The sequence below is a fragment of the Trachypithecus francoisi genome, unplaced genomic scaffold (assembly GCF_009764315.1).
Source record: "Trachypithecus francoisi isolate TF-2019V2 unplaced genomic scaffold, Tfra_2.0 Lachesis_group6, whole genome shotgun sequence".
In the NCBI taxonomy this organism is placed as follows: domain Eukaryota; kingdom Metazoa; phylum Chordata; class Mammalia; order Primates; family Cercopithecidae; genus Trachypithecus; species Trachypithecus francoisi.
Genome location: NW_022681471.1, coordinates 33,603,059 through 33,618,463, shown reverse-complemented (window position 1 = coordinate 33,618,463; position 15,405 = coordinate 33,603,059). Strand labels below are relative to the sequence as shown.

Below are 15,405 nucleotides of genomic sequence, written 5' to 3'. Positions count from 1 at the left end.
GCCTCTGCCTCCCACGGTGCCTGGATTACAGGTATGAGCTACTGTGCCCAGACGATTTACTGATTCTTGACAGGTGGATCTCATTCTGGCCTTCTGAAAGGGGAACAACTTTATGCTCAGAAGATTTAGAAACACAGCAATTGTTGCCCCTCTTGCTTCAAAATCCCATAGTGGAAGAGAGGAAAGCAAAGCTAGGGAATTGAGTTGCAAACCTGCTTCTAATAATCCAGCAAAGACAGGAGAAGAGAGTCAGCAGCTAGTAGCTCCATTTGTGACACAATCTATAAACACTGAATAACTGGATAAAAACATGTCTAATAAACTATTTAGGCTGTAATAATGAATTCAACAAACATAATCATTGTATGAGCGGACAAAATTATACATTAACACATTTTTATGTTCCTAAATTAACAAAATGACTAGTGACTTTGGAACTGTGACAAGTGCTAAAAGTTAAGTATGCATATGTCCCGACCTGCAGGACAGTCGAACATACCCTGGAAGGGGAAGTGGGAATGGAGGAGACAAGAAAACACGAGAAATGGAGACAAGACAAATAGCCTGATCAAGTCTCGTTTATTGAATGCAGGGTCATGCCTTATATAGGCTGGCAGGGGAAGAGGTTGGGCCAGGGCGGTGACGGGGGGCCGGGTCGGCTCAAATTACAATCGCGCATGCGCCGTGGGTTTGTACTGTTCCCGGGCGCGGGATCGCGCCTGCGCCCTAGGCTGCATATCTTCCTGGGCGGGAAAATGTTTGCTTGCGCGCGGGAAAGGTTGGCGCGCGCGGGAACAGTTTAGGCGCGCGCGGGAAAAACTTAGGCGCGCGCGGGAAAAGCTTTGGGCGCGCGCGGGAAGGGTCCGCAATAAAGAACCCGGAAATGTGCCGTCTTGTCTCCGCTTTGCGGAGATCAAGCAACAGAGGTCGGCTAATTCCGGGCCTCATGGCTCCGGACATGCATATAGTCCAATTTCCCCCCAATTTTCCATTCTTTTCTGGGCAGAAACAATAACTTATTTTCCCGCAAAGATTCAACAACAGCTAAAGCAATGGGTGTCTCTTTTAACTATGGACCCCAGAGGGAAAAGAATGTTTCCATTCCATCCTGTAGTGTGGCTCTGAGTGTAGTGGTGGTATAGCTTTGTTAGCAGGGAGCTGGGGAGACACAGAGAGATGGTAACTGCCATACATGGTAAGTTGGCTGCTGTTGCTCTAGGTCAGTGACTTGAAAGCTGGATATGGCCTTTGTGACAACCCACTGCCAGACATACAATGTCAGCAGCAAGGGTCTATGTCTTTAGCCTACTTTCCATTAGGAAACCGCCCTACCCCTAACTGTATCCAACACCCCCCACCCCCGCTATCCCATGTATGGAGACAAGCCCTGGTCTCAGTCCTGGGAGTGAGATACAAAGCTGGATACTGTCTACGTGCTATGCTGCTTTTGAAACTCTAATGGAATCTGAGATTGTTGCCATATATTCAAGTCTATAAATTTGGTCTTTGAAGCTTTATTTTTTAAAGTGTGGTGGGAGCACCTTTAAATCACCAGCAGCTGAGCCCTCCACAGGCTGTTTTTCAAAATCTACGAAAAGCACAAAGGGTAGAGAAATCTAGACAGCAGGTATGGGTAAAAACTCACATTTGTAACCAGCAACGTTTATATAGATCACCTATACACTGGGTAACTTATGTCATCACAGGGTACAGCAGTTGCAGTCAGTGAGCTGACAGCTGAGAGGTGACAGCTGTCTGGACTTCTATAACAAAGCCATTGATTTCCCTGTCCAAGCCCAAAGACTGTGCATTCCCAAACAGCAAGTAGCTTTCAATATACTCATCCAGTCAGGGTCTGCAGTGTGTCACATGCCAGAAAACAGCTCATTGAAGACTGTTTTCTCTTCAGGGAAGAAAACACAGCTAAATCGAATGAGAAATGGTTGCCTCTAAATTGTATATTTGCTTATCCATCATGCATACAACCCATGTGAATTGAACTCAATGAGCTTTTAAAATGCATCGCATAATGATGACCTTGTTCTCTTGCATTGCTGCTTGGAAATAAAACTTTTTTTTTTTTTTTTGAGAAGGAGTCTCGCACTGTCATCCAGGCTGGAGTGCAGTGGCGCAATCTCGGCTCACTGCAACCTCTGCCTCCCAGGTTCACGCCATTCTCCTGTCTCAGCCTCCCAAGAAGCTGGGACTACAGGTGCCTGCCACCATGCCCGGCTAATTTTTTGTATTTTTAGTAGAGATGGGGTTTCACCGTGTTAGACAGGATGGTCTCGATCTCCTGACCTCGTGATCTGCCCGCCTCATGCTCCCCAAGTGCTGGGATTACAGGCGTGAGCCACCACGCCCAGCAATTTTTTTTTTTTTTTTTTTTTTTTTTTGAGATGGAGTCTTGCTCTTTCGCCCAGGCTGGAGTACAGTGGCATGATCTTGGCTTGCTGCCACCTCCACCTCCCAGGTTCAAGTGATTCTTTTGCCTCAGCCTCCCAAGTAGCTGGAACCAGCCTCCCAAGTAGCTGGAACTACAGAGTCCTGCAACCACACCCAGCTAATTTTTAAAAATATTTTTAGTAGAGACAGGGTTTCTCCATGTTGGCCAGGCTGGTCTTGAACTCCTGACCTCAAGTGATCCACCCACCTCGGCCTCCCAAAGTGCTGATACTACAGGCGTGAGCCACCGTGCCTAGCTGGAAAGAAAACATTTCTAACTAAGCTTCCTCCCTTTATCTCCCAACAGCCACCTTATTCTCTGGTTAGCCCTGACTAGTTCTAAAACTTCTAAAATCGTACTCAAATATTTGGTCTTACAAAAAAAAAAAGCTTGAGAACAGAGAAAAGGCATTTCCTTACTACCACTCTTCATCAAGATGTACTGTGCTGCCATCTTCTTTTGTAGGCATCTGTTTAGTTCATATACAAAAAGATAGGTCAGTTGGTTTGGTAGTTGGGTCTGCTTTGGTGAGAAGGCCTTTCTCTCATTTATTCATTCATTCATTTATTTAATATTTTGGAGCACCTAATTTCTCTCTCTCTCTCTTGCTCTCGCTCTCTCTCTCTCTCTCTCTCTCTGTCTCTCTCTGACACAATACTAAACAGTGATAACAGAGAGATGAAGAAGACTCAAGCACTGCCATTAAGAATCCGTGATCAGGCTCTCAGCATCCCCTGCCCCACATCACGTGTGAAGCCAGGTCCCCAGGAAACCACAAGGAGATTCCCCTCTGTTCTTCCAGACAAAGTTTTCTGTACCATACACCACTAAAGAAAACTCGGCAAAAGAATGGAAGAACAACCCAATAAATTGTTAAATTCAATTCTGTCTTTACACTCAATGTCTCACATTACATCTTATGATTTCTTTTTTATTTTTTTTGTGTGTGTGTGTGTAAAGCTTATCATTGTTTAATGACATTTGCCTCCCTTTCTAATTGTTCCATGCATGATCACCTATCACTCACAGATTGCGCCACAATTTAGGCAAGGGATACACAAGTAAGTTTTGCCAAAGAGAATTTTTGTCAATTGAATCCTATTTAACAGAAGCCTGTGGAGGCATCTTTTGTTTCTACCTCCTTTTACTCCTCAAGAAATTAATCTCTTGCTTAGATCTGAATTACTATCTACAGTAAAACCTCAGTTGAATTTGTCAGATCATGGTCTGTTCTGATTGCTTTTTTTCTGATGAAGCAGAAAAAGCCTTAGTAAGTAAAATCTAGTAACCATTTTCAAAGAAGATTGCAGGACCTCAGGCAAATCTTTGACCATCAGAGTTGGAGGTGACAAAGAAGAAATTAGAAAACTGAAAAGTAAACGTCGTGACTTAGTCTAATGATCTGAGCTTATTTTCTTGTGCCTTGCTTCTTTGTCCTAGGAGCTAAATAAACACAGTAAACAAATCTAATTCTGGTTATCAAAGTTTTATTGGGTTACTTACCCTCATCACTGGCCTCCAGAACTTCCAGACTGTCACAAATTTCACTTAGTGATTCAGCCATTGTAGGATGACTAAAACAAAATAAAAAGCAAAAGATCATCCTTTGATATTCAGGGCGTAATGCAATCCTTTCACCCTACCCCTTATCCTTCAGTTATATTCTTAAAATAGCCTAGAAAACATATACAAATGGAATTGCCATTACAGAGAATTATCCTTCCTTTAAAAAAAACAATGATTCCGAATGATTCCATTTACATAAAATGTCCAGAATAAGCAAATACATAGACACAGAGAATGTCTTGCTTAGGGCTGGGAGGGTTTTTTTTTTTTTTTTGGTTGGGGGGCCTGGGGCGGTTGGTAAAGAGTACAAGATTTCTTTTTTTTTCTTTTTCTTTTCTTTCCCTTTTTTTTTTTTGACAGTATCTTGCTCTGTTACTCAGGCTGTAGTGCAGTGGTGCGATCACAGCTTACTGTAGCCTTGACCTCCCAGGCTCAGGCAAAACTGCCACCTCAGTCCCCCAAGTAGTTGGGACTACAGGCACATGCCACCACACCCAACTAATTTTTGAATTTTTAGTATGGACAGGGTCTTGCTATGTTGAACTAGAACTCCTGAGCTCAAGCAATTCTCCTGCCTTGGCATCCCAAAGTCCTGGGATTACAGGCATGAGCCACTGTGCCCGGATAGGGTTTCTTTTGGAGATGATGAAAATGTTCTAAAATTGATTGTGGTGATGGTTGCAAAAATCTGTGACTGTATTAAGAAGCCTTGAATTGTATAATTTAAATAGGTGACTTGTATGGTATGTGAATTATAGCTCAATAAAGCTGTTACCAAAAAAAGACAAATACAAAAACCTGATCTATTGTTTTGTGAGTTGGGGCCCATTAACTTTGGATGCCTATTACTATTCATGGTGTGCCCAGGGAGACAAAATTGTTTTGATAAATAGCAGAGCCACAAAGAAAAGACTGAAACATCCGGCTACATGAAAATTTCAGGCCGGGTACAGTGACTCTTTCCTGTAATCCCAGCACTTTGGGAGGCAAAGGCAGGAGGATCATTTGAGCCCAGGAGTTTGAGTTGAGGCTGGGCAACATAGCAAGACCTCATCTGTACAAAATTTTTTTTAAAATAGCTGGCCATTGTGGCATTTACCTGTAGTTCCAGCTACTACGGAAGCTGAGGTGGGAGGATGACTTAAACCCAGGAGATTGAGGCTGTAGTCAGCCATGATCATGCCACTGCACTCCAGCCTGAGTGACAGAGCAAGACCCTGCCTCAAAAAAAAAAAAAAAGTAAAACTTATGGAAAAAAATAAGTCAATAAAAGAATGACAAACTGGAAAACAATACTAGCAACAATATGACAGATACAGGGGCCAAATTTCTTAATTTATAAAGAACTCATATAAATCAATAAAAGACAAACAACTTGGTCTAAAAGGGACAAAGAATACAAAGCAGTTAGCAGAAAAAGAAATACAAATAATCACATATGAAGAGGCTCCGTCCTACTAATAACGAAAGAGATAGAAATCAACACATCAAATGAGTATTGTCATCTATCAGATTGTCAAAATCCTTAATTTGGATGATATTGTATTGCTGACGAAGGTGGGAAAAAATAGGGACTCTCATACACTCTGTAGTAAATAGTTCTAACTCTCTAAAGGGCAATTTGGCAATATCTATCAAAATTTAAAATGCACATACCTTTTGATCCAGAAACATCACTTCTCGAACATTACCTTATAGATAAATAGTCACACTTGCACACAACAATATACAAACAAAAATGTGTGTCACAGCATTGTTTCAAATAGTTAAAAACGGGAAACAACCAAAGAGATCATGAAAAGGATAATTCTCCCATGACTCTACGTCATGCTTCTAAGGAAGCATGCTAGTTGATAATCAAACTTTTAGAAATCAATGTTGACATTATATTTAGAGACAGGGCCTTGCTCTGTTGCCCAGGATGGAGTGCAGTGGTGCAATCATAGCTCACTGCATCCTCAACCTCCTCAGCTGAAGAGGTCCTCCCACCTCAGCCTTCATAGCAGCTGGGACTACAGGCATGCTCCTCCATGCCCAGCTTATTTTATTTTATTTTATTTTATGGAGAAACGGGGTTTCACTATGTGCCCAGCCTAGTCTTGAACTCAAGTGATTCCCCTGCCTTGGCCTCCCAGAGTGCTGGGATTACAAGCATGAGCCACTGTGCCTGTCATAAAAGTGGGCAAAGGATATGAACAGACACTTCTCAAAAGAAGACTTTTATGCAGCCAACAGACATATGAAAAAATGCTCAGCATCACTAGCCATCAGAGAAATGCAAATCAAAACCACAATGAGATACCAGATACCATCTCACACCAGTTAGAATGGCAATCATTAAAAAGTCAGGAAACAACAGGTGCTGGAGAAGATGTGGAGAAGTAGAAACACTTTTACACTGTTGGTGGGACTGTAAACTAGGTCAACCATTGTGGAAGACAGTGTGGCGATTCCTCAAGGATCTAGAACTAGAAATACCATTTGACCCAGCCATCCCATTACTGGGTATATACCCAAAGGATTATAAATCATGCTGCTATAAAGACACATGCACACATATGTTTATTGCGGCACTATTCACAATAGCAAAGACTTGGAACCATCTCAAATGTCCACCAATGACAGACTGGATTAAGAAAATGTGGCACATATACACCATGGAATACTATGCAGCCAAAAAAAAAGGATGAGTTCCTGTCCTTTGTAGGGACATGGATGCAGCTGGAAACCATCATTCTCAGCAAACTATTGCAAGAACAGAAAACCAAACACCGCATGTTCTCACTCATAGGTGGGAATTGAACAATGAGATCACTTGGACACAGGAAGGGGAACATTACACACCGGGGCCTGTTGTGGGGTGGGGACAAGAGCGAGTGATAGCATTAGGAGATATACCTAATGTAAATGACGAGTTAATGGATGCAGCACACCAACATGGCACATGTATACATATGTAACAAACCACGTTGTGCACATGTACCCTAGAACATAAAGTATAATAAAAAAAATTGTAAAACTAAAAAAAAAAAAGAAAGAAAGAAAGTTTGTACGTGTGTGTGAGGGGTGGGGGATCTGACAAGCACCATAACACAGAGAAAGGGTGCTATATTCATCCGCGCCAGAAGGCCGTAGAAAGGCAAGCAGAGACTTTGCCCTATGATAACTCTCCTTGAGGTATTGCTGTAACTGAATGAACTATTCTAAAGTGGAGTTAAGTAGATTCTAGAATCCCCTTGCCACTCCAGATCTGCTCTGTTCCCAGACAGCTATGCTGCCATTGCTGTTTCATGGGTGGGCTTCAGGCCCACCCTGTCCTGCTTTCTAGCTGTAAATCCCGGATGCATCTCCAGAGTTGGGGGGTGGGAGGGCGGGAGTGGTGGCCACAGGCTGTAAGGCTAAGGAGAACTTGAGAGTTCACATAGCCAGAGTGACTGAAGCCTTAGAGAACAAAAGGTTCCAAGTCACCATGAGAACTGACAGGGCTGTGGTGTCAAGATTGCTTCAGACCCACTTACCGAGATGCCCTGTGGTTCCCCACAATTCCCCCTCACTGCCACAAGTAATAAATCCAATTTGTTCAATGACAGGTACATTCCTGGCTGAAAGGTATTGATACTTTAAGTCACTCAACTTTTATGAGTTAATATTACAATTCTGCCTAAAGATGACTGAGTCCCAGGCCCTCACAGTGATCAATAATTACCCCCCTCAACACACATGGGGACACATGCACACACACACCCCCTCTACTCCATAACCACAGCGCCTTTCTTATCATATGCAGACCTTCAAGAGAGCCCACATCAATGGATTTACACACCAACGCATTGTCCTAGAAAGAATAACTTTACCCTTGGCATTACTGTCTCTGCTAGTTTTCCAAGATCTGGAGATCTGGCAGGAGCAAAGAGGAAGGAAAATTCAACATCTGACTGGACACAGTGGCTCACACCTGCAATCCCAACACTTTGGAAGGCCAAGGTGGGTGGATTGCTTGAGCCCAGGGCTTTGAGATCAGCCCGGGAAACATGGCAAAACCCCATCTCTAGAAAAAATACAAAACAAATTAGCCGAACGTGGGGGTGCATGCCTGTAGTCCCAGCTACTCAGGAAGCTGAGGTGGGAGGATCACTTGAGCCTGGGAGGTCGAGGCTACAGTGAGCCATGATCACGCCACTGCACTCCAGCCAGGGTGACAGGGTGAAACCTGTCTCGAAAAAAAAAAAATAATAATAATTCAAAAGCTCTTAGGAAATTCAGAGGGAGAACAGGAGGAATTTGTGTCACTGGTAAGTTCCTGGCCATCTTAATAAACACAGCAGTACCCCCACCCCTGCCGCTATAGAAGCCTTTTTAGACATTGGGGAAATAAACTATCTTAGAGAAGCCTGTGGGAAAAAAAAGCCCGTTAACCAAAATGTGAGGCCATGGTAGGCTAACATTGTCATTGACCTACCACTGTCAAGTGTAGAAGATAGAAAGGGAAAAAAAAAAAACACTAAAGAGAAAAATATGAAAGTTGAGGGAGAACAAAGAAAGAGGGCATCTTGGCTGCATCTGAACTTTTAGAGCACTAATAGAATCATTGCATTTAACCTTGAGCTTAGACTGTCCTGTCTGAAATTCTTTGTAGCATACTTGCCTTATTTCCCCCAACCAAATCTTAAAAGCCCTGAGGCTTTTAGCAGGCACTCTGTTGACAACGCCACCATCAACCAATCCAACTGGACATATGAAACTGTCTCCCCTCCTAAACAACCCAGCAACTACAGCAAAACACAAATCTCCCCTTGAGTTCAAATTCTCTTGCTGTTACCATCCCATTCCTCTGCATCTCTTTAAAGTAAAACTCTTTAAAGAGTTATCTATACTTACTGCCTTTATGTGCTCACTTTCTATTCTCATGAGCTCTGTAATCAGGCTTCCAAACAACTGCTTCCAAGCCAGTCCACCAACACTGCGCTTGCTGAATCCACCAGTTCCTTTAACTTTCAGCAGCATGTGATGTGATTGGCCACACCCTTCTTTTTGAATAATTTTATCACTTGTCTTCTGGAACACCACACTCCCTTAATTTTCCTCCTACCTTATTGGCTGTTCCCTCTGGGTCGCCCTTGCTGGATCTCTCTCCTCTCCCTGATTTTGAAATGTAGCACTGCAGGGCTCTGTCCTTGGCTCTCTTCTTTGTCTACAGTCACTTCCTAGACCCTCACCATTAAATAGAAATGTTAACGTGAGCAGAATTGCAAGCCACGTATTTTCAATTTTCTAGTAGCTACATTTTCAACAAGAAAAAAGAAACAGGTGAGACTGCTTTTAATAATATATTTTATGTAACCCAATATAACCACCATATTATGATTATTTCAACATATAGTCACTATAAAAATAATATTAATGGTATATTTTACATTATTTTTGTTCACAGTAAGCTGCCACATCAGCTGCATCAGCCTCCTGCTCCAAACCCCTTAGTGGCTTGCCATTAAGCGCAGAGTAAAATCCCAGCCCCTTACCATGGGCCTTATGTGATGCAAGCCCACCCCCATGCTCCACTGATCACCAAACCCGCTACCCCCCTACTTCATCCCTTCACCTAGCCTCACTGGCCCTCCTGGTAATGCCCCCTTTCAATCTCAGGATCTTTGCATTTGCTGCTTTCTCTGCTTGGAGGACTCTTTCCCCAGATAGTTGCATGACTGGCTTTCTTGCAGCATTCAAGCATCCAATGTTACTTCCCCCAGAGAGCACGTCCATGATCATCCTAGTTAAAATGTTCCCACTCTCTCTCCATCTCATTATTCTTTTTTTAATTTATTTTTTATTTACTTTTTGAGACAGAGTTCCCCTCTTTGTGCCCAGGCTGGAGTACAATGGCGCGATCTTGGCTCACTGAAACCTCCGCCTCCCGGGTTCAAGTGACTCTCCTGCAGCCTCCTGAGTAACTGGGATTACAGGCATCAGCCACCATGCTCGGCTAATTGTGTATTTTTAGTAGAGATGGGGCTTCTTCATGTTGGTCAGGCTGGTCTCAAACTCCCGACCTCAGGTGATCCGCCCACCTTGGCCTCCCAAAGTGCTAGGTTACCAGCGTGAGCCACTGCGCCAGGCCAATTATTCTTTATTAACATCTTCATAGCCCTCACTGCTGCCTAAAATTATATTCTATGTTAATTACTAGTTTCTTGTCTGTCTTCTCAACTTGAATGTAAATTCCATAAGGTAAGGGTCCTTGTCTATTTTGGTCATCATTGAATCTCCCAGGACCCAGAATGGTACCTAGAATGAAAGAGGCAAAGGATTCACTGTTGAATCAGATGTGGTGTGTCAGGGGAACAGCAGGCACTCAATAAACGTTTGTTGAATTAATGCATAAATTCAATAAAAGAGAAAAATTCTTCAATTTTTTATTGAAAAATTCAATAAAATCCACTTTTGTGGATTTTACTCTGAGCTTGATGGCAAGTCACTCAGGGCTTTGGAGCAGGAGGCTGATGCAGCTGATATGGCAGCTTACTGTGAACAAAAAGAACGTAAAATATACCATTGATATTATTTTTATAGTGATTATATGTTGAAGTAATCATAATATGGTGACTATATTGGGTTAAGTAAAATATATTATTAAAATAAAAGTGGTTCCTATAAAAGAACCACCTTTGTGGTCAGAAATTTCTTCAGACACAGAGGCATGCTATGGGGGCAGAGGAAGACTTGTCTTAGAAGAAGAACCCCCTTGTTTTCCAGTTTAGCAAGACCTGTCTTCCCTCCCAGCCCTGGATTATTCACCTGTACAGAACCAAGCACTCTTGGACCCCTCTTTCCCTTGATATATAGAGCCCATTCCTAGATATCCTAGCCAGGTGAACCCTGAATGTGGAGCCCCATTCAGCTGGGCTGGGTCTGGACCCTCACGGAGAAAGAGATTTCAGTAAAAGAAACGCTGCCTCTTCCTGCTTTCCAGCCACCACCTTTTCTGTCCTTTTGCCCCCACAAGCTGATCTTATTAAACAAAGCTTTCCTTCCCAAGTATCTCCTTTTAGAGGCATCACTGTGTATTTCTTTCATGTGCCTCATTATGGCTAATATCAATTTAAAATAAATTTGTTCCTTAATCATACCATGATTCATTGGTAGTGACCTTGGGGCTGCCTTCTCTGAGCTATACTTTTATTTATGATATTTAGAAAAAGCTACAATCACCTCACAATCTCAAAAAAGGCATAGTGTTCTCTCTGAAATATAACCATGAGCCTCCCCTGCTTAAACTTGTCCACCAGCTTCCTGCTGCCTGCAAGATAAAAGCCAAGTTCTTAACACTCAAGGCCCTCTGCAATCTGGTGTTCTCTGCCCGCTGGAGGGGGTCCAATCTCCCAGCAGCCCACCCCGACTCACACCCCCATGCTCTGACCTCCCAGAATCACCATGTTCTTTTGTTTTCTCTGTGTTCCGCACAGGTTGTGCACTTGGCTTGGAACATCATCCCTGTAATTCCTACATCCTTGAAATTACACATATGCTTCAAGACCCAACTCAAACGTACTGGCCACCCATGCCCCATGCTCTCAGCCTTTTGCACATACCTCTTGTCATAGCTGATATCACCTTGAGAACAGGGACCTTGTTTTGATTATCTGAGTATTACCAGCACCTAACGCAATACCAGGTACGCAGGAGGTGCTCACTGTATATGTTTATGGATGGATAATGCAGGGGGTGGAGAGGGTCTTGCAGTGGCAAACAGAAGTCAGTGGAAAAACTGGTCTTTTTTAAACATATGGGGACACACTGAGACACACTCTCAGTAAAAGACCCTTCTGCATGAAGTCCCTTGAAAAAGCTGGCAAACTGAATAAGGGAAGAGGAACTATATGTTTTTATCCAGTAAATTATGACAGGCTTTCAGAACCACTTCCAAGGACCAAACATAGTCATGTAATAATGGTTATCAGGAAACCTGGCAGAGCAGAGGTATGGAGTCTCATTATCAAGTCATTATTAAAGTGCTTTGTTTGCTTCTCTAGGCCGACCCCAGATGCTTAGGCCCCAGAGCTGCCTTTTCCTTCTCAAACTGACTCATTGGAGGATTGAACAAGGGCTCTGGGGGAAAAAGAGGGGGAAAAAAAGGGAAAAAGGCCCTTCTTCCAAGGTTGTTGAATTTTTAAACCACAGCCTGATTCAGCTTCAGGGATTCAGAAGACTTTTCCTGACAGCTCTGTTGCCCTCCCAGAATGGATAATGCTAATGGGAAGCAGCTGGCCTCATGTTGTTGGTTTTCTTTAAACAATGTAATAGGATGGAATGTATTTCATGGAGTCTGTGGTAAACAGAATTCTAAGATGACCTACAAGATTCCCACCCCCTGGTATGCATGTCCTGTAAATCCCCTCTCCTTCAGCGTGGGTGGACCTAACCTAATCAGGTGGGCCTCTAAAACAGAGGGTTTACAAACACCACATGCTCTCACTTATACATGGGAGCTAAACATTGCGTGTGCATGGACATAAAGATGCGAACGACAGATACTGGGCACTGGGGACTACTAGAGGGGAGAGGGTGGGAGGGAGCAGAGTTGAAAAACTACCTATAGGGTACTATGCTCATTTCCTGGGTGATAGGATCAACCATACCCCAAACCTCAGTAACATGCAATTCCCCATGTAACAAACCTGCCCAAGTACCCCCGAACCTAAAGTAAAAGTTGAAAAAATAAACAAAACACAAACTTGAACATAAGTAAAAAAAAAAAAAAGGAGGGTTTAGCGATCAGATAATAGAAGCCAGAGACAGTCAAAGCTGCAGCAGATGCTGTCCTGTTGGCCTTGAAGTAACCGACTGCCATGTTGTCAAAGGCCACATGGCAGGGCATGACATGTGGCTTCTAGTAGCTGAGAGAACCCCTTAGCTAACAGTCATCAAGAAACCAGGGACCTCAGGCAGGGCACAGTGGCTCACGCCTATAATCCCAGCACTTTGGGAGGCCGAGGCAAAGGATCACTTGAGCTCAGGAGTTTGACACCAGCCTGGGCAACACAGGAAGACCCGTCTCTACTAAAGATACAAAACGTAGCCAGGCATGGTGGCGCATGCCTGTAGTCCCAGTTAAGGCTGAGGTGGGAGGATTGATTGATCCCACGAGGTCGAGGCTGCAGTGAGCTGTGATTGCTCCACTCCAGCCTGGGTGACAGAGTGAGACCCTGTCTCAGAGGGGGAACAAAAGGAAACCAGGAACCTCAGCCCTATAGCCTCAAAAAACTGAATTCTGCCAACAACCATTCAGTTTAAAAGATAACCCTGTACCTCAGAGGAGACCTCAGCCCTAACAGTGATTGAGCCTTGGGAGACCCTGAGCAGAGGACTCAGCTAAGCCCAGTCTGGAGTCTTGACTCATAGAAACCGAGAGATAGTAAATTTGTGTTGTCGTAAGACAGTATTTTTTTGTCATTTGTAACACAACAATAGAAGACTAATAGAGTCCTAGAGGCTCTAGCTCTAATTGCAGTTGAAACCAAAACCAGGGTAGGTTTGGAGCCACGTAAACTGCAACACAGACCTGGTATAGAAGCACCCAAGGGGATTATATGCTCCCTTCCCCCAGTACACCCCACTGCAAACACTTCTTTACAAAGAACTTAAGTTGCTACTCTCTCAGCGAATTGTCAGCTGGACCGATTAGACCCTGCCAAAATGTTAGAACATGCAAAATCCCTTTAAAGACTCAGCTTGTTTGAGATGGCTTTCCCTACCCCCAGGACAATGTCTTTAACCCCTTTCAAAATATTTTATTTGAGACAGGGTTTCACTCTGTTGCCCAGGCTAGAGTGGAATGGCATAATCGTAGTTCACTGTAACCTTGAACTGAGCTCAAGCAAGCCTCCTGCCTGAGCCTCTTGAATAGCTAGGACTTACAGGCATGTGCCACTATACCCAGCTAATTTTTAAAAAAACTTTTCTTGTCGTGGAGGGGGGTCTTGCTATGTTGGCCAGGCTGGTCTCAAACTACTGGGCTCAAGCAGTCCTCTTGCCTCTGCCTCCCAAAGTGCTGGGATTACAGGCATGAGCCACTGCACCCACCCTTTCAAACTATTGCTATACTTTGTGCCCTCAATCAAGAATGTGTGCATCCACCAAGCAGTGGCTAAAGAGCCCTGGAGTTGAACATTCTGAGGCGTGGTAAGAGGAGAGAATGGTGGTGATTGGACTTTTCTAGAGGGAGTGTCTGATGCCAGGATGCCAACTCATCGAGGAACCAGGAACCACCTTAAATGAAAGTATCAGAAAGGGCCCTTATACCCTTAATTGAAAAATAAAGTATCCTCCAGGGGAAAGGAGGCTATAATCATCCCACAGCTTCCTCTTTTCTTGCAGGAGGTTGGCAGGAGAGCACCAGAGGTCCAGCCAGCTCCTGAAATGCAGCCCTTGGACACTCCATAATGAAGATGGCTGCCCTTCTGATTACACAATGAGCCCCAGAAGTCCTACTCCACGAGTCCACCGGTAGTCGTGGTTCCACTGTGGAAAGTCACCCCACTGATTGGCAGAGTTCATTTGGTGGGGTAGGGGTTTGATACCAAGTTCCACCCAGGATACAACTACATCCATGCACAAATCAGGGCTGTGGGATGTAGACGAAATGATTGGCATTTGCCCAGCAGGGGCCAAGAGCAGCAGCAGTTCTCAGCAAGCCCAGGGCCAGCTAGCTAGCCTTGAACTTCTGTTTGTTTGTGCTTCTAGGAGCAGGTGTGAGCACCCTCATGGGAACCTGGGTAGAAGAGGAGAACAATCTTTTTTTTTTTTTTTTTTTTTTTTTTTAGATTGTGTCTCAGTCGCCAGGCTGGAGTGTAGTGGCAGAGAACAATCTTGATGGCCATTTATGCTGGCTCTGAGAGCTCTGGGTAGATATATACCCAAAGCAGAAACTGATGCATGGCTTTGGTGGCACATTATTATATTTTTTAATTTGGAAATTTTGTTATCGATGCATTATATTTGTACATATTTATGGGGTACATGTCATATTTTGTTACATGCATAGAATGTATAATCATTGAGTCAGGGTATTTAGTAGATATTCATCACCTCAAATATTTATCATTTGTGTTGGGAACATTTCAAGACCTCTTTTCTGGCTTTTGAAATATACAATATATTATTAATTATAGTCATTCTACTCTGCTATGGAACATTAGAACTGATTCCTTCTATCTAACTGTATGTTTGTATTAACCAACCTCTCTTCATTCATCCCTGCCACCCATACACCCTTCCCAGTCTCTGGTAACTATCATTCTACTCTCTACTGCCATGAGATCAACTTTTTCACCTTCCACATATGAATGAGAACATGCGTTATTTGCCTTTCTGTGTCTGTCTTATTTCGCTTAACATAA

General features: G+C 43.5%; 1 protein-coding gene across 1 annotated transcript in view; it reads right to left on the bottom strand.

Moving 5' to 3' along the window:
• Nucleotides 1–15,405, bottom strand: part of KIAA1210 (KIAA1210 ortholog) — an 85,002-nt gene that overhangs the window by 52,180 nt on the left and 17,417 nt on the right. Inside the window, 1 exon segment of the mRNA XM_033201645.1 lies at nt 3,946–4,020. Within this exon segment, the coding sequence (XP_033057536.1) occupies nt 3,946–4,020 (75 nt within the window).